Source organism: Mastigoproctus giganteus, chromosome 8, assembly GCF_048544385.1.
Source record: "Mastigoproctus giganteus isolate SK-2022 chromosome 8, ASM4854438v1, whole genome shotgun sequence".
NCBI lineage: Eukaryota > Metazoa > Arthropoda > Arachnida > Uropygi > Thelyphonidae > Mastigoproctus > Mastigoproctus giganteus.
The window spans coordinates 197,321,649-197,342,294 of NC_143582.1; the positions used below are offsets into that span (position 1 = coordinate 197,321,649).

The 20,646-nt window shown below is 36.7% G+C and overlaps 1 protein-coding gene across 2 annotated transcripts in view; it reads left to right on the top strand.

Moving 5' to 3' along the window:
* Positions 1-20,646, top strand: part of LOC150082151 (proton-coupled zinc antiporter SLC30A1-like) — a 145,162-nt gene that overhangs the window by 67,156 nt on the left and 57,360 nt on the right. For both annotated transcript variants that reach the window (XM_090380013.1, XM_090380014.1), the window contains exons 4-5: positions 15,774-15,938; positions 17,086-17,227. In XM_090380013.1, coding sequence (XP_090236139.1) covers positions 15,774-15,938; positions 17,086-17,227 — 307 coding nt within the window. The remainder of the gene's footprint in view (positions 1-15,773; positions 15,939-17,085; positions 17,228-20,646) is intronic.

Here is a 20,646-nt window from a genome sequence, read left to right on the forward strand (position 1 = left end):
TACCATTTTGCTCCAATTTGTACAAGTCTTCTATGTGCAACAGTGTCAAAAGCTTTCCTGAAATCCAAATATATGATATCAAAATTATTTTTTGCATCCAGTTGCTCTGTAACCACATCATAATATCCTATCAAATTTGCCAGACAAGACTTTCCCTTAACAAACCCATGCTATGTCTGAATTATTGCTGCAGTCCTGTCTAGATGATCCTGCAATGCATCTTTAACCAGTGACTCCATTATTTTACCCGGAACAGAAGTTTAACTAACTGGTCTGTAATTACTCATGTCACCCTTCAATCGCCCTTTGTGAATTGGGGATACATTTGCACATCTCCAGTCTGTGGGGACCTCCCCTGAGTCCAAGGATGCTCTCATAATTATGACCAAGGGTTTGCTTACTTCCTTTTCTGCCTCCTTTAATATAACTGGATAGATCCCATCCACCCCAAGTGCCTTTCTTATGTTGAACTTCAACAATTTCTTCTCCACTTTGCTCTCAGTTATTACAAAATCATTAAGCACTCTGCTACAATTTGATAATCTTCTGCCATTTTCAAACCTTAACTCATCATGTGTGAATGTAGATGCAAAATACTCATTCAGTTTGTTTGCTATCTGAGCAGGATCATCAACAGTCGAACAAAGGAGGTTCGGCAGGCGAAGGCAGATTACGAGAAATCCTTGGCAAAAGATGCTAAGAAAAACAGCAAGGATTTCTTTACTTATATAAACTCTAAAAGGAAGGGGATGAATCTGATTGGTCCACTTGACATCGATGGTTCGACTGTTGATGATCCTGCTCAGATAGCAAACAAACTGAATGAGTATTTTGCATCTACATTCACACATGAGGAATTATTAAGGTTTGAAAATGGCAGAAGGTTATCAAATTGTAGCAGGATACTTAATGATTTTGTAATAACTGAGAGCAAAGTGGAAGAGAAACTGTTGAAGTTGAATGTAAGAAAAGCACCTGGGGTGGATGGGATCTATCCAGTTATATTAAAGGAGGCGGCAAAGCAACTAAGCAAACCCTTAGCCATAATTATGAGAGCATCCTTGGACTCAGGGGAGGTTCCCATGGACTGGAGATGTGCAAATGTATCCCCAATTCACAAAGGGTGATCGAAGGGTGACACGAGTAATTACAGACCAGTTAGTTTAACTTCTGTTCCGGATAAAATAATGGAGTCGCTGCTTAAAGATGCATTGCAGTTTTCGTTTATCAATTTATTTTATAATTACTTTTCTCGTACCTCCTTGTGTGTGTGTGTGTTTCAATAAGGAGGAATAAGTTTTCTTTCAAAATCTACAAGGATAAAACAAATTTAGTCTAGTTTAGACTGATTCTACACTGAGTGGCCAATTTATTAGGAAAGCTTATCTAATAGGTTGCTCTTTAGCTCTCATCAGCCTGGATTCTTTCTACCATGGATTCAACAATATGCCAAAAGCGTGCTAATGGGATACTGGTCCATGTTGACTCAGTTGTTTCTCACAGTTCTTTCAAATTGGATGGCTACAGTTCTATTGGATGGTTAAAGATGCATTGCAGGATCATCTAGACAAGACTACAGCAATAATTCAGACACGGCATGGGTTTGTTAAGGGAAAGTCTTGTCTGAAAAATTCGATTGGATACTGTGATGTGGTTACAAAGGAACTGGATGCAAAAAATAATTTTGATATCATATATTTGGATTTCAGGAAAGCTTTTGACACTGTTGCGCATGGAAGACTACAGTACAAATTGGAGCAGAATAGTATTAAGGGTAAGTTGCTACAATGGATAAAAGGATGGTTAAGTGCTAGAAGACAGAGGGTGGTAATCAATGGGTGCTGCTCTTCTTAGACTAATGTTATTAGTGGAGTCCCACAGGGTTCGGTGTTGGGTCCACTGTTGTTTTGTATATTTATCAATGATATTGATGAAGGTATATCAGGCTTAGTGTCGAAGTTTGCAGATGATACAAAGGTTGGCAGGGTTGTTAATGACAGTAATGGCAGTGTGCTACTGCAACAGGATCTAGATAATTTGGACAGATGGGCTAAGAAGTGGCAACTGAAGTTTAACCTTGACAAATGCAAAGTACTGCATATGGGTAGAAGTAACCCCAGAGAAACGTACCAACTGTGTGGTACTACACTTAAGGTGGTAGAAAATGAAAAAGACCTGGGAGTAATTGTGCAGTCAGATATGAAGTTTTCTGAGCAATGCAGACAGGCTGCCAGGGCAGGTCATGGGGTTTTGTCAATGATATATAGGAATTTTGCTAGCAGGGAAAAGGAGGTGATTATCCCTCTGTATAAGGCAATGGTCAGGCCATGCCTTGAGTACTGCGTGTATAGGTCTGGAGGCCTCATTTTAGGAAGGATGTAGATTTACTTGAGCGTGTACAGAGAAGGGCAACAAATTGGTGAGGGGAATGAAGGGATCCTCTTATCAAGAGAGGCTTAAGTCCTGCAAATTGCAGTGGCTGGAGACTAGGCACCTGCGCGGTGATCTGATTGAGGTGTATAAGGCCTTGATTGGGTTCAGCACGCTGAATTCTGATGGGATCCTTCCACTTGTTCAGATTACGAACCTAAGGGGGCATAAATTCAAATTAAGAAAGGACAGATGTAGAATAGATGTGCGGAAATTTGCCATTAGCCAGCGGGTGGTTAATTGTTGGAACAAACTTCCATCTGTCGTTGTGGAAATTGATAGGTTGAATAAATTTAAGGAGGAACTGGACAGGCATTTTGAGGGAATGGTGTGATATTTTTTTTTTTTTTTGGCTGATGCTGCATAAGCTCATACATTTGCTTTCTTGCATGACATGCCACTACTACTACTACCATCGATATCAAGTGGACCAATCAGATTCATTTCCTTCCTTTTAGAGTTTATATAAGTAAAGAAATCCTTGCTGTTTTTCTTAGCATCTTTTGCCAAAGATTTCTCGTAATCTGCCTTCGCCTGCCTAACCGCCTTTGTGACCTGATTACAGACTAGCTTATATCTGCCATAGGCTTCTGAGTCACTTGATAATTTATATGCATCCCATGCATTTTTCTTCTCTGTCATGAGTCTCATTAGTTCATTTGATAACCATTTAGGCCTAAACCTTGAACAGTATTTCTTAATAGGTATGAAACTTTTAGTAGCATCTATGATTAATTCCTTGAATGCTTCCCACTTAGAATTTACTGTTGGTAACATCATCAGTTGATCCCACTGTACAGAATTTAAAAACTGTCTGAGACCACTGTACTCACCTTTACGGAAGCAAAAACCCTTTCCTTTATCCCTGATGGTAATTACATCTTTAAGTAAATCCCACATCAGTACACTGTGATATTGTTGGGATGTCTCTGATATCCCAAAAATATCAGCCTTTGATGTCTTAACCAACACCTCAAACAATTGTGTCGCCCTTTGATCCTCCTTTGTGAATTGGGATCACATTTGTACATCTCCAATCCATGGGTATCTCCCCTTAGTCCAAAGAAGCTCTCATAATTATGGCTAAGGGTTTGCTTACTTCCTTTGCTGCCTCCTTTAATATAACTGGATAGATCCCATCCACTCCGGGTGCTTTTTTCATGTTTATCCTCAACAATTTCTCCTCCACTTTCCTCTCAGTTATTACAAAATCATCTATCTCACTGCCAGAATTTACTTCACCTCTGGCATTCCCCTTTCTGAATAAATCCTCATGTGTGAATGTAGATGCAAATCACTCATTTAGTTTGTTAGCTACCTGAGTAGGATCATCACCAGTTGACCCAACGATATCCAGTGGACCAATCTGATTCATTCCCTTCCTTCTAGAGTTTACATAGGTAAAGAACTCTTTGCATCATTTGCTAAAGATTTCTTGTAATCTGCCTTTGCCTGCTTAACCTCCTTTGTGACTTGGTTACAGACCAGCTTACATCTATCATAGTCTTCCGTGTTACCGATTAATTTATATGTATCCCATGCATTTTTCTTCTCTGTTAGGCCTAAATCTTTACGAGTATTGCTTAGTTAGTATGAAAAGCCTAGTAACTTCCAAGATTAAATCTTTGAATGCTTCCCATTTTGAATTTGCTGTTGGTAACATCATCAGTTGGTCCCACCATATAGAATTTAAATACTGTCGCAGACCTCCGTAGTCTTCTTTTCAAAAAAAAAAACCCTTCCCTTTACCCCTGATGGTAGTTACCTCTTTGAGTAAATCCCACTTCCGCACACTGTGATCACTGTCACCTAGTGTTTCCTTTATCTGTAGATTCTTAATGCATGAAGAACCACTACTGATAATCAAATCAAGAGTATTACTTCCTCTAGTTGCCTCCCGAACATGCTGCTGTAGAAAGCAATCATCCAATAAATCCACAAAAGCCTTGCTAATGTGTAAGTGACCAACCCACCAATTCCAGTCAATATCTGGGAAATTAAAATCCCCTATTATAAGACACTGTGATTTACTGGCCCACTCTATTTTCCTGTACAGTTGCTTATTATACTCATGAGATTCATTTGGCCTATAACACACTCCTACTCTCAATTTTGATTTCCCAGTGCTTATGTCACACCAAACTGACTCAACACTGCACTGTCCAGCCTTGTCGACTGGCTGTACTTCCTTGAATTTTGTGCGTTTCTTAAATAATAGCATAACCCCTCCTCTCTTGAATTTGAAGGACTTCTATTATGTAGGCTACAGAGCTTGGAAACTAGGCACTTTAGAGGGGATACCCGATTGAGGTTTATAAGGCTCTGAGCAGTGCTAGTAAAATGAATGAAGAGAAAATTTTCATTGTTATAAAGGTTTCCAGAACTAAATTCAAAGTACAAGAAAAGGAGTTTAGACTGGATTGTAGGAAGTTTTCTTTTAGCCAGTGAATTGTTAATTACTGGAACATGTTGCCTCCATGAATGTAATAGTTTGAAGAAATTCAGAGGTTAACTGGATATTTAACTTCTGAATTTGTCGATTGCCTCTTGTTTTCAAAGTATAGTTGGGGTCTCATATTAGTGAGTCACATTCGTTATCAACTACGGCTCTCAGCAAAATGCATGGCAACACCACAGTTTCAGTATCTTCATGCTCTTATCACATAATCTGCAACTGTTGCCTCGTTCTGCATTGCGTGATAAATTGACCCTTCAAATATGTCTTCAACTTTGTTGCAGTAATCCTCGATATGGCTAGGTACTGTGTGATTTGTTCTCAGTTAACGGTTGCTTTCTGTGAGATTCCTACTTTTTGTGCAGTATTTGTGTCGTTTAAGATTAGTATTCCCCATAATTGTGTGAAAAGTGTGGATTACTCCTGTTAAATATGTGGAGAAGTCACATTAGCTTCAATAAAGCATCATTTAACTCAAGCCATAAAAAAGGCCTACTTCTTGTACTTTGGGTGTAAAGTGAGCATCCAGGACAAGAAATGGGCTCCACACATATGCTGCATTACCTATTCATTAAAACTCAACATGTGTGTTAATTGAAAGGGACATTTTATGCCTTTCGCAGTGCCCATGATATGGAGGGAGCCAACAAATCACGTTACAGACTGTTACTTCTGTATGGTGCCTCTCATTACAAAAGGGATGACAGTGAAGAAAAAGTGGACAGTGACATACCCAAATATACCATCTGCAATTTATCCCATGCCTCACAGTGAAGTACTACCTATTCCTGAACCATCTGACTGTTGAATGTCAACTTAATATATACAAAGACGTACAGCAGCCATCTATGTCAAGGGATCCACCATTTTGTTTACACCTTTATCCTGAACGACATAAGATCACAGAAAGTGAGCTTAATGACCTCATCAGGGATCTCGGAACTGCCAGAGAATAAGGCAGAGCTTTTGGCCTTTAGGCTACAAAAGTAGAATCTTCTAAATCATTCTGTGAAAGTGACAACATTTTGTACTCAAAATAAAGACTATGATAAATTTTATCAAACAGAAGGTGAACTCATTGTTTGTAAGGATGTTGATGGTCTAATCCAGTGGTGCACAAACTGTAGGGTACGACCCCAGAGGGGTTGCGGAAATTTTTAAATATTTATTTTTTGTGTACATTGAAGCTAAAAACCTTTTGTTAAAATTACTTTTTCAATACTGTAGGTGTAGAGCCCTTGCTATTTGAACCAAGGCTGAGATACAAATGAACCCCACTGCCCACCGCGTTGGGGAATGCCTTAATTTGCTCGATGGCTATGGACACAAAGAAAACAGCTGACTAGTGCGACTTCTCAGTACTACTCAGCATTTGAGTAGTACTGAGAAGTACTATTCAATTAATCCCTTTAGCCCTTATTTCATGCTTCCTACAGCAGCACAAATTCTTAAATTGCCTGTACTGTATTGCCTAAAGGCCAGAGGTGCGAATGCACAGTAGCAGTAAATGTATATAGCAAGTGTTGCGCGCCAAGCTTTTCTCTGCTTCGTAATTCGATGCATTTTCCCTGCTACAATAAAAATCATTTCAATTATGCATGGAGAAAAGTACAGGAATGATTTAAATACCATTCCTCTATCCAGAGACACAGTCTCACGGTGTATTACAGTTATGAAATTAAATTTATTAAATCGATTGAGAAAAAGTCCAGTTTTTGCAATACAGTTAGATGAATCCACAGATATTTCAAACCTTGCTCAACTTATTGTATATGTCAGATACTGCTATGAGGGAGATATTTTCGAGGATTTTCTATTTTGCAAAACTTTGGAAGGAAGAACGACAAACCAGAAGATTTTTGATGTTATAAATATTTTCTTTCAAACAAATAATCTAATGTGCAACAACTGTGTTACGATTTGTACTGATGGCTACATTAACAGGAGAAAATAAAGGTTTAAAAGGCAAATTAGAGGAAATTTCTCCTATTATAGTTTTTAATCATTTCATTATACATAGGGAAGCATTAGTAGCAAAGGAAATGCAAATTGATTTGCACGATGTTTTGAAAGATGCAGTAAGTGCTTTCAACTTTATTGAAAGTAGAAGCTTAAATAGACTTTTTGCTATACTTTTTAATGAAATGGAATCCTTCATGGTCTCAAACATGAAGTTTTATTGTTTTTATCAGATACAGATCAGAACCTTGTTCGATTATTTACAAATCAAAAATAAATTGGAAAACTTAGCTACCTTGTTGATATATTTCAGAAACTTAATGGTTTAAATTTAAGCCTTCAAGGACAGGGAACAAATATATTAATTCTCAGTGATAAAATAGAAGCTTTCAAAAATAATCTTAACCTTTGGAAAACTGAATTTAAGCATAATAATACTGAAATGTTCCCATGCTTTTCTGATTTTGTTAATAACAATAATATTGACATTTTACAATTTAGGGATGTCATTGCCACTTACCTAACAATGCGAATTAAGAATTTTTCTAAATGATTTAATGTATCTCCAGAAAAAAAGTTGTATTGGATTCGTGATCCCTTTGCTTTTGAAATTTCTTTATGTCCCGACATTACCATTCAGCAAAAAAAAGATCTCATTGACCATTACGTGCTCGTTCCAAGACTACTTGTGAAAAATTTTGGCTTTCTCTTCGAGACGAGTATCCATAATTATCAAAAATGGTAATACAAGCATTGCTACCTTTTGGGTCTACATATTTATGTGAGGTTTGTTTCACAAAATTGACAGCTATAAAAACAAAACAGCATTCTAGACTTGATCAAGAAGATAACATGAGATCAGCAATTAAAAATATTTCATCCAAATATTATTGGTTATCCAGGCTCATCCTTCTCATTAATTGTTTTGTTTTGTAACTGTTCATTTTTTATTGTTTTGTAATCTTAATTGAAGGATAAGAATTTGATCTGTTGTTTTTGCTATATTCAATTACAATATTAAACAATTATTTTAATGTGCAAATTAAAAAGGAAACAATTGTTTTATTTCTTTCCCAGCACTCCAATAAAATTTTCTACTACATAATTTATAAAATGCCATTTTTATTCTCTAAAAATCTGGTCATCCTCTCTCGGGGTTTACATTGAGGGGTTGCATCAACTTTATATTTAATAAAGGGGGTTGCGAGCGAAATAAGTTTGTGCGGCACTGGTCTAATCAATGGCAGCAATGAACATGAGACACGTTCCCAAAGAATGGCAATTATTTATAGACGTTACTAAAGTTAGCCTTAAGACTGTGTTATTACACAGTAGAAATATGCTGCCTTCAATACCTCTTGTGTATGCCATCCACAAAAAAGAAACATACACAGACATGGTGAATAGGTGTACACTGTCAGATGTGTTGATTTAAAGGTAATCACTATTTTATTTGGCTACAAAAGGGTTGCACTAAGTATTGTTGCTTTCTCTGTGAGTGGGATAGTTGTGCCAAGGATATCCTCTACGAGAAGAGGAGTTGGCCTCGATGAAAATCATTAACCTGGAATGAAGAATGTAGCAGTTGAACCTCTGGTAGATCCAAATAAAGTTTTGCTTCCACCACTCCACATCAAACTGGGGCTGATGAAAAATTTTGTGAAGGCTTTGGTAGTGAATGGTCCTGCATTCATGTACTTTCTTTGCATCTATATTTTTTGCAGAAGAAAATTCCTTTAGGTCAAAGAGAAATTATGGGAGTGAGGTTGAAAAATATGTAATTAATGATATTGAAATTTCACAGGATTATTTAATGAAAAAACTTTCGAGCTACAGGCCAGTAAGGCTCCTCGAGCTGTTGTCATATAATGGTTCAGTGGTTCTAAGAGTGAAGTGGGAAATTACCGACCAGTCAGTCTTAATTTCAGTAGTAGGGAAAATCATGGAGGCACTGATCAAGGGTGAAATTTAGGATCATTTAGATATAAATGGAATTCTGAAGGATTTCTCAGTATGGTTTTGTAAAGGGAAAATCATGTTTAGCAAATCTGGTTAGCTATTTTGACAATCACTCATGAGTTGGATTTAGGGAATAATTTCAACATTGTTTTTTGGATTTCAGCAAAGCATTTGACTCAGTCCCACATTAACGGTTACTTTATAAGCTGGTACAGGTTGGAATCACAGGGAAGTTCCTTAGATGGATAGCAGGATGGCTTCAAGGCAGGAGGCAGAGGGTTGTGATAAATTGTTATTCCTTAGATTGGGTTGATGTAAGAAGTGGGGTTCCCCAAGGATCAGTATTAGGAGGACAACTGATGTTTTTGATTTTCATAAATGACATTGATGAAGGGATAAATGGCTTGATGTCTAAATTTGTAGATGATGTAAAGATTGATAGAGTAGTTAACAATCACTGCCAAGCAGAGATTCAGAATGACCTAGATAGACTTCAGGGATGGTCAGAAAAGTGGCAGCTTTGCTTTAATCCAGCAAAGTGCAAGGTTTTACACCTTGGGGAACAGTAACTCCAAAATATCTTATACACTTGGTGGAGTTGAACTAAAGTCAGTAGTGGAAGAAAGGGACTTGGGAATTATGATGTGGTCAGACATGAAGTTCTCTGAGCATTGTGGCGCCTCCGTAGCCAGGTGGGAAAGAGCAGCAGTGCGTAACACACGCTTCTTGATTAGATCGGGGTTCGATCCCGTCACCACCAAATACGGAGGATGCTGAAAGGTCAGGGAATGACCACCCCATATTCCTGGAGCAATATGGCCTTAGTTGCTAATGCTCCTAAAAACCAAATAACAAACAAACAAACAATCCGAGCATTGTAGACAGGATGCAAGGAAGGCCCATAGTGTCCTATCAATGATTTATCGAACATTTTCTAGTAGAGATAAGGACTCATAATCCCATTATATAAGGCTATTGTTAGATCACACTTGGAATACTGTGTTCAGGTATGGAAACTGCATCCAAAACAGAAAGGATCCAAAGACGGGTAACTCGGCAAAAGGGCATCCATATGAGGAAAGACTTTGAATATGTGGATTGCAGATCTTGAAAACTAGGCACCTTAGAGGAGACTTGATTGAGGTGTTTAAGGTTCTGAGAGGCATAAGTAAAATTGAACGAGGACAAAATTTTCACTGTTATAAATGATTCTAGAACTAGGGGCCATAAATTCAAGTTACGGGGGAGATGTTTAGACTGGATTGCAGGAAATTTTATTTTAGCCAGCGAGTTATAAATTACTGGAGTAAGTTACCTACATCGGTGGTAGACTGACAGTTTTGGGGAAATTCAGTGGTCATCTGGATAGCTACCTATGGGAGGATGGATATGCATAGGTTGTCTATTTCTTTTTCTTTTATTAATTTTTTTTTTTTTTTTTTTTTAATTTTCTTATAATTTTATTTTTTTTAATTTTATTCTTTTTTTTCTTTTGGCCGGTGCAGCATAAGCTATATGCTTGGCTTCCTTGCACCATGTGGCCATTGCTAATACTAATGCTCACAAGAGAAATTCCCAAGACTTAGTACAGAGAAGATTAGCATTAGTAGTGGCATACGATGCAAGAAAGCAAGCTTATGCAGCATCAGCCAAAAAAATGGTCCGATTTCACCCCTCTGTTCGTTCCAAGTACCTGACCAGCTTAGCTGTATATTTATTTAGGCTATCAACTTCCACAACAAAAGATGGAAGTCTGTTCCACCAATCAACTACCCGTTGGCTAAAACCAAACTTCCGCACATCTATCCTAGAACTGTCTTTCCTCAATTTCAATTTATGCCCTCTCAGGTAATTATTCTGAGCAAGAGAAAGAATCCCATCAGCACTGAGCATGCTGAAACCATTCAAGGCTTTATACACCTCAATCAGATCACCTCGCAGGTGCCTAGTCTCCAAAAACTGTAATCTGCAAAACTTAATCCTTTCTTCATAAGAGCAGCCCTTTGTTCCATTCACTAATCTTGTTGCCCTTCTCTGTACTCGTTCCAACAGCTCTTCATCCTTCTTAAAATGAAGCCTCCAGACCTGTGTACAGTACTCAAGGTGTGGCCTGACCATTGCCTTATACAAGGGGATAATCACCTCCTTATCCCTGCTTGAAAAATTCCTGTATAACTTTGACAAGACACCATGAGCTTCTCTCGCAGACTGTCTGCACTGCTCAGAAAACTTCATATCTGCCTGCACAATCTAATTAACCCCAGGTCCTTTTCATTCTCTACCACTGTCATTGTAGTACCACTGAATTGATACATTATTCTGGGGTTACTGCTTCCCATGTGTAGTACTTTACATTTGTCAATGTTAAACTTCATTTGCCACCTCTCAGCTCATTTGCTCAACTTTTCTAGATCCTGTTGCAGGAGCATACTGTCATTAGTGTCATTAATGACCCTGCCAACCTTTGTATCATCGGCAAACTTGGACATTAAGCCTGTTATACCATCATCAATATCATTTATAAATACAGAAAACAACAATGGACCCAACACTGAACTCTGAGAGACTCCACTAATAACATTAGTCCATGAAGAGCAGTGTCCATTGATTACCAGTCTCTTTCTTCTCCCACTCAACCATCCCTTTATCCATAACAGCAATTTGCCTCCAATGCCGCACTGCTCCAATTTGTGCAGCAGTCTTCCATGTGCAACAGTATCAAAAGCCTTTCTAAGATCCAAATATATGACATCAAAGTTATTCCGTGCATCCACTTGCTTTGTGATCACATCATAGTATCCAATCAGATTGGTCAGACAAGATTTCCACTTAACAAACCCATGCTGTGTCCGAGCTATAACTGAAGTCTTGTCTAGGTTATCCTGCAGTGCTTCTTTAACCAGTGCCTCCATTAATTTCCCTGGAACAGAAGTTAAACTAACAGGTCTGTAATTACTCGTGTCACCCTTCGATCTCCCTTTGTGAATTGGGGTCACATTTGCACATCTCCAGTCCATGGGTACCTCCCCTGAGTCCAAGGAAGCTCTCATGATTACAGCTAAGGGTTTGCTTACTTCCTTTGCTGCCTCCTTTAATATAACTGAATAGATCCCATCCACCCCAGGTGCCTTTCTTATGTTTATCTTCAACAATTTCTTCTCCACTTTCCTCTCAGTTATTACAAAATCATCTAGCGCACTGCCAGCATTTAGTTCACCTCTGGCATTCCCCTCCCTGAATAACTCCTCATTTAGTTTGTTAGCCACCTGAGCAGGATCATCAACAGTTAAACCATCGATATCCAGTGGACCAATCTAATTCATCCTCTTCCTTCTAGAGTTTACATATGTAAAGAACTCTTTACTGTTTTTCTTTGCATCCTTTTCCAAAGATTTCTCATAATCTGCCTTTGCCTGCCTAACCTCCTTTGTGACTTGATTACAGACCAGCTTATATCTATCGTAGGCTTCCATGTATCCCATGCATTTTTCTTCTCTGTCACATGTCTAATTAATTCATCTGACATCCATTTTGGCCTAAACCTTGAACAATATTTCTTAGTTGGTATGTAAAGCCTAGTAGCTTCCAAGATTAATTCTTTGAATGCTTCCCATTTTGAATTTGCTGTTGATAACATTATCGGTTGGTCTCACCATATAGAATTTAAATACTGTCTCAGACCTCCGTAGTCGCTTTTATGAAAGCATAAACCCTTCCCTTGATAGTAGTTACCTCTTTGAGTAAATCCCATTTCAGGACACTGTGATCATTGCCACCTAGTGGTTCCTTTATCTGTAGATTCTTAATGCTTGAAGAATCACTACTGATAATCAGATCAAGAGTATTACTCCCTCTAGTTGCCTCCTGAACATGCTGATATAGAAAACAATCATCTAATAAATCCACAAAAGCCTTGCTAGTGTGCGAGTGACCAATCTACAAATTCCAGTCAATATCCATGAAATTAACATCCCCCATTATAAGACTCTGATTTACTGGCTTACTCTTTCCCTATTCAGTTTTTTATTATACTCATCAGAGTCATTAGGCCTATAACACACTCCTACTCTCAATTTTGATTTCCCAGTGCTTATGTCACACCAAACTGACTCAACACTACACTGTCCAGCAATTTCGCACTGACTGCACTTCCTTGGATTTTATGTGTTTCTTAACTAATAGCATAACCCTTCCTCCCTTCCTATCCTGTCTATCCTTCCTGTACTCATTGTACTCCCCAAATTCCAGTTCTGCATTCCTTATATCTGTGTTACACCACGTCTCTGATATCCCAACAGTATCTGCCTTTGATGTTTTTACCAACACCTCAAATTCATCAAATTTTTTACCAATCTCTTAGCATTGGTGTACACGCAAGTATACATGCACTGTTCCTATTCTTAGCTACCCTAACACATCCCATGTGTTTCTTTGTACTGCAATGACTCCCAGCAGTCTGTGAAATCCCCTGCATCCTGTTTTCCAGGCTGCTGCTCATTCCAATAGGAGCAGTGCAAGAATCACTTTCACCTCTGCCAGCGGATACTGTTAATCTATTAGTCAGTGTATCTCCCCAAGCTAGCAGTTTTCCGACCCACCTAACACTGCCTCGATAGCGTCAGCAAATATTCTTGCACCCTTTCTATTTAAGTGTATCCCATCCCTGTAGAAGCAGTCAACAAGCACAGACCAGGCTGAGAAAAATTCTACTCCTTGAGCCTTGCACAATGTCTCCAGGGCCAAATTGATCGACAAAGCTCTTATCATATACTCCCTTCTATCGTATCTGGGCAGAATTGCAGACACTTTCAAATTCAACCCTAATTCACTGCTTTTTTCAACGGTTACCTGTACTTGTTAAGTAATTCCAAGGCAGGCATTTTAAAATATTTGTCCCCAAATAAGGCAACCTTTCAAAGAAGAACAGTTCGAATGTGCCCTTAGTGATAGCGAGAAATCAGTGTGGAAAGCCTTTTGAAATGTTTCGACTGGTTTTCGAGGAAATGTTAAAGTTGGCAACTATGGGTAGCGTGTGGAAGATCTCATTACTTCTTATGAAAAACTGGGGTGCAACATGTCGTCGAAGATGTGTTTCTTGCACTTACACCTAGATTTCCCACCAATCTGTGGTGCCATCAATAACAAACATGGTGAGCGCTTCATCAAGACATCGTGGCAATGAAACAAAGATACAAAAGCAAATGGAGTGCCACTGTGTTAGCCAATTATTGTTGGTTAGTGAAATTGATACTCCCAAAGCTAAATACAAGTGAAAGGCAAAAAGTCCCATGTTTGATACAGGTATGTTTGTAGCTACATCTTACTGCCATATAAATATAAAAATACATTTTATAAATATAAAAAACTATATTTTTCGAAAACAAGAGCCGACCTGCCATTTTAAGCACCATTTCTGTGCTTAGCACCCCAAAATCTATAAAGTAAACTTACTTTCATGCCTGTAACAAGACATTACCCAAAATTTGTTGTTCTGTATTGTTATTATTAATTTATCTATTTATTTATTTTTTGACCTGTTCGGCAAAATGCTGTTCCTTTTTGCGCTACACTGGTGTTCAAACAAAGTGCATCACCACTTAAAATTGTAATTGTCATCCAATTAACGTATGGCAATATTTGTTACAGATTGCATCAGATAATATTGACATGCGCAGGTGATGACATAATATTGCCTCAGCTGTTACTTTCAGATATATAAGCACGCTCTGCAAGAGTTGCAGTCATTCCTTGCTTTGTGTCAGGATGGCAAGTTATGTGCAGTTGATGCCACAAATTATGAAGTTCACCCTTCTTGAACTTCATAGTTCGTGTTTGGAACCACAAACTATCAGTTGATTATCTTCAGAAATTGATCTTGTCAATGCCACCAGTTTGCACCTGGTGAACTTTTCATTTTGTTTTCCATTTAAAATGATAAACTGAAGTAAATTGAGGGCTTCTGATAACATTTCAGCTATAATTGTCGTGTTTACCAAAACTTGTATAAAGGTTGCAAATGCTCATTTTGGAATATTTTGAGAGAACCTCTCAAATATTACTTAACTTTGCCTTAACTATTAATAAATATATTTTGTTTATATTTCTGTTTGTGATGTTAGTCATTAATGTAGCATACCATTGCAAAAAAGGGTTAGAAATGTGAAATCCCTAGGTGATGCACTTTCTTAGAACACCAGTGTATATGACTAATATTAAATGCTAATACTAAATGTACTGGTGTATATTAATATTAATCTAGAATATATTAATCTTAATTCTCTGATGTTAAGATTAATTTATTCCTTGAAGGAATAAAATTATACCGAAACAGTATTACCTATAAAAATATAAACAGTATTACCTATAAAAAAGATGTGATTATTGACTGTATGGACTACTGTATGCATCCTTTTTCTATAAACTCACATATGTTTTTATATGTGTATTTCATGTTTTGTTATACTGGTAAACTTAATTCTTCTCCAGAATCTAGAGACTTATTTTTGAAACTACAAATATCTTACTGCTTTCAGTTTTTCAGAAAATAATGTACTATGCATTTACAAAATATATTACATTATATAATTATAAAATTCTTTTTATAATTTTAAAACTACATACTTATTGGTTGATTTGGGTTTTAGAGTGTATGCTTCTTTCAAGTTTTGGCATTTGACATTAATAGCCTTTTCTCTATAAAAACAAAACATACACAATTGTATAGCTAGAGCTTACGGATGATGTAGCATCTCTAATCTTTAAACAGTTAAGACCATGCCTCACACCATTTTATAAAATGAAATTTATAGGCAAAATTGTCCATTATCAATTATCACTATAGCAGAAGCTAACTTTCAGCCAACTTTTGTTTAATATAATAGAATGTATATTTCAGTAATATTTTACATCAAGATATTTTCTAATAATAATTTGTCATACATAAAGCATAAATTTATTTATTTGGTCTTAGAACATGGAGGTGGACATAGTCATAGAAGAGGCCATCATCACAGTTTGAGAACAATAGAAGAAGTAATGGCTGAAGAGGATATAAATGAAAACCAAGAAAATTACCGTCTTTCAGACAATCTCCCAAACTCTTCCCTCAAGGATGATGGCAAGAAACATAAAATTGGTAAGTATAGTGATAAAGCATTAATTTGTGTGTATTAGCGATTTTTTTACAGTGACCAAATAATTTTCTGTACATTTTTTTTTGTGTATCTTCCCGTATGTTTATATTTTTCTCTTTATATTTGTTTAATTTGTTGTTATCCTTGTGACAGTATAGCGGTTTCCCCACTTGTTACTCTTTTGGAGAACTCTGAGTTCGAGTCCCATCATAAACTGGAGGAATTCTTAAAGGAGCTGAATCAGGACTGTGGTTAGCTGATCTCAGTTAGAGGGACTAAAATTTCCAACTGAAAACTATTGAGTTTTTCAGCTATCTCACTTCTAATTTCTTTTGGCATAATTGCATCACAAATATTACTTCCTCTGCATTATAAAACTGGTTTTATTTTTGCTCTTGTCATTACTTTTTTTTCTAAACAACCCTTCACGCTACAAATTTTAAATCTGCCTTACCATGGACTATTGTTCCCACTTCTGGGATAGCACCTCCAAAACCTCCCTTAGTTAATTAGTGATCTGCTTCTTATGAACTCTCTCCACTCTGTAAAAGACATTTTCTTCTTTGTACCTTTTCTGTAGATACATTCACTAGCACTGTTCTTCTGAATTGACTTCCGTAATTTTACTATTCTCTTCCATATCAGCCTGAACACATACTTCAACCAGTCACCATCCATACTGTTCATCTCCAAACTCACAGTTAACATTTCCTCTTCCTGATTTATCCCTTTTACTTCTGTTTTTGGAAAAATTTTTCTTTGCATGTATTTCCCAAAATTGCAATTCACAGAAATTCAAGGCTAATGTCAACAAGTATCTTTTGTCTTCTCAACTTTCAACCTGGTACAGCACTATAGGTTCTAATACCTTTCATGTTTGGAGTTTCTTAAAAAAAAAAAAAAAAGAAAGAAAAGAAAAGAAAAAAAGTTGTTCGTTGTGTACTTTGTATTGCTTTATACCTTTTAAAATAGAAATTAAATGTAACTTCATGCCCTTTAAACATGGTTTAAAATCAGTTATTTTAAAGATAGGTATTGTCCATCTTGAAGTTTGTGGGGAGAGGTAATAACGTACAATCAGTAATACTTTAATGTAAATGTTAAGATTAAAGGTTATGATTTATTAAACAGGTTTTTTATTTCTTTTAGCTTCCAGTAGCCAGATGAATATGAGAGGTGTGTTTCTTCATGTGTTGGCTGATGCCTTGGGCTCTCTCATTGTCATTATTAGTGCACTTATTATTTGGCTGACAGATTGGGAATATCGGTTTTATGTTGATCCTGCCCTTAGGTATGGTAATGTGTTTATCTTTATAAAATTGTATGCAACAGTTTTAAACAACAAATTTTAAAATAGCTGAAGTGATTTTTGGTAGGAATAGCACAAAGTTTAAAAATTTGGATTAACAGAAGTAGTTATTTTGCATTAAATACTTTTCCTACATTATGAGAGAAAAAATATTTAATGCAATATAAACTTATAGGTAAGATTCTTTGATTTGTATTTGTAAAAAGGATGCATTTCATATGAAAAGGGAAATAATTTAGAATTGATGTATTTACTTAAATGCATTGCCCATCACTAAACTGGCAGATATTAGAGTAGACAAGAAATTAATGTTTGTGCATTAATTCAGTAGCATTTATTTACAGAAATGCAATGCACATCAAGATAAAGTATGACCTCCATGGACAACAATTAAGTGGCCAAAACTCAAAGGGAGTCAAAAGTGGCATATGTTTTCTTAATGAACACTGAGCCTTGCTTTTGTGCTTATGCTGTGAGTTGGGAAACATTGATAGCAAGGTGAGAAGCAAAGTTCATTGAATGCTTATCCCAAAATGTGTTTAATGGGCAGCAGATCTGGTGAACATGCTAGCTATGAAAGCATGCATTCACATAGGCATTGTTGGGATATGAATGCCATATGTGAATAGGCATTATACTGCTGGAAAATAGCATTTGGGATGAAGTGTAGAAAAGGTAGAAACATTGGTTTTAGAATGGTTTCAGTGTAATGTCTTACTGTCAATAACAACCAAAGGCAAATGGCTGTTACAACAAATGGCTTCACATACCACGATTCCAGACGTTGGCCTGGTTTACCTCTGTCCCTGGCATTTCTTAAGATGTGCATATGGCCAACACATAGTCCTAAACAGAAACCTGATTTGCCACCAAAGACAATACCTTTTGTTCCCAAGCAGTCTCTCCCGTCATCTCATCCCCACCGTAGATGCTGGTGATGAGATAGTGTCAGACAAGGGAATGAACATCAAGAATGTGCAACACAAATTTCTTTCATTAGTTTATTTTAATTTTAATTTGTTAAAGTAGTTTGCGACATAGGCAGCAATATTTGAGCCTTGCCGCATTTTACATTACTATCAGTTGGTACTTCAGTCATCAAATAATACTGCATAGTGTTGGATAAATTATCCAATTTAAACTTATATGAACATAATTATAAATAATTCTGCTTTGCAATCCTTTCTTAAATATAGTTTTTCATCATATTGAAATAGTTGCATATGATGCAAGGAAGAAAGCTTATCCAGAATCAGCCCCAAAAAATAAAAAAATAAAAACACAATAATAATAATGTCCATCTCCTCTTATAACTTGTCTAATCTTTTCTTATATTTATTCAAACTACACACTTTCACAAAACCAGATGGAGGTTTCAATTACTCTCTGGTTGAAAGCAAACTTTCACACATCTATCCTACAACCATCCTTTTAAAATTTATGTCCTCTTATATGCATCATCTGAGAAAGAGTAAGGATGCCACCAAAATTAGTTTTCTCAATCAATATAAAGCATTTAAACACTTAATCAGGTCTCATTGCAAGTTTCTAGTTTCCACATGCTGCAGTTTATAGGACCAAAGACTTTCTTGTAAAAGTAGCTTTTTTGTGTCCCTCATTAATCTTGTTGATTATATATAATTTTAAGACATCATTTTAAGAAGGATATAGATCTATTCTAACAGATTACATCCTTTCTAAAATGAGCCTTCCAGACCTGTACACAATGCTCAAAATGGCCTATACATTGCCTTATAGGCCATTTTGACTCACCTCCTTGTGATTATCCTGCTGTCAGAGTTCCTGTATATCATCAACAGAACCTCCATGACCTGGACTCCATGTTTGACTTTATAATTACCACTAGGTAGTTATACATTCTTTTACATTCCCTATTGCCTTGAGCATGTTACAACCCATTGGTATGTTATTCTAGAATTACTGCTTCTCATTAATAGAAATTAAAGTTAAATTAAGAATGACATATAAATAAAAATGTATAAAACATGTAAAAATATTAAAAATATCTGGGATCATCAATAGAGACATATAATGCTTATCTAAATCCTACTGAAATTGTTTCCAAGCAAAAAATATGAAATTCAGAATTAACCTTGCTAATGCAATTAAAAACAGCCACAAGAGAAAAATAATATAATAGATTAGTTCTCTTCTAGGAGTTAAAAATTAATGTGGGTAAGTGTTACATTTCACAGTTTGTTTGCCATCCATATGGATAAAGTAGTGTCTCTAACAGAAAAAGTGGAGTTATTAATTAGTGAGAGAGAGGTATTCATTAAAATATTAATGCCTTTAAACAAAATGGAAATAGAATAAAGGCTAGTGTTTCAGCAATTTCTCCAAAAATTGTTTAGATGTCATCTGTTTGTTGAGAGAAAGTCTTGTCTGACAAAGTTATTGGATACTATGATGTAATAACAAAGGAACTGGATTCAAAAAATAATTTTGATATCGTATACTTGGATTTCAGGAAAGCTTATGATACTGTTGCTCATGGACGACTACTGTACAAATTGGAACAGTATGGTATTAAGGGCAATTTGTTACAATGGATAAAAGGGTGCTTGAGTGGGAGAAGACAGTGGTAATTAGTGGACACTGCTTTTCGTAGACTGATATTATTAGTGGAGTCCCCCAGGGATCGGTGTTGGCCCACTGTTGTTTTGTATATTTATCAATGATAGTGATGAAGGTATATCAGGCATAATATCCAAGTTTGCAGATGAAACAAAGGTTGGTAGGGTTGTTAATGGCAGTGTGCTACTGCAACAGGATGTATAAGGTTTTGAATGTGTTGAACAGACTCAATTCTGATCAGATTTTTCCTCTTTGCTCAGATTACACACCTGAGCTATTTGGATTTCAGGAAAGCTTTTGACACTGTTGCGCATGGAAGACTACTGTACAAATTGGAGCAGAATGGTATTAAGGGTAAGTTGCTACAATGGATAAAAGGATGGTTAAGTGGGAGAAGACAGAGGGTGGTAATCAATGGGTGCTGCTCTTCTTGGACTAATGTTATTAGTGGAGTCCCACAGGGTTCGGTGTTGGGTCCACTGTTGTTTTGTATATTTATCAATGATATTGATGAAGGTATATCAGGCTTAATGTCGAAGTTTGCAGATGATACAAAGGTTGGCAGGGTTGTTAATGACAGTAATGGCAGTGTGCTACTGCAACAGGATCTAGATAATTTGGGTAGATGGGCTAAGAAGTGGCAACTGAAGTTTAACCTTGACAAATGCAAAGTACTGCATATGGGTAGAAGTAACCCCAGAGAAATGTACCAACTGTGTGGTACTACACTTAAGGTGGTAGAAAATGAAAAAGACCTGGGAGTAATTGTGCAGTCAGATATGAAGTTTTCTGAGCAATGCAGA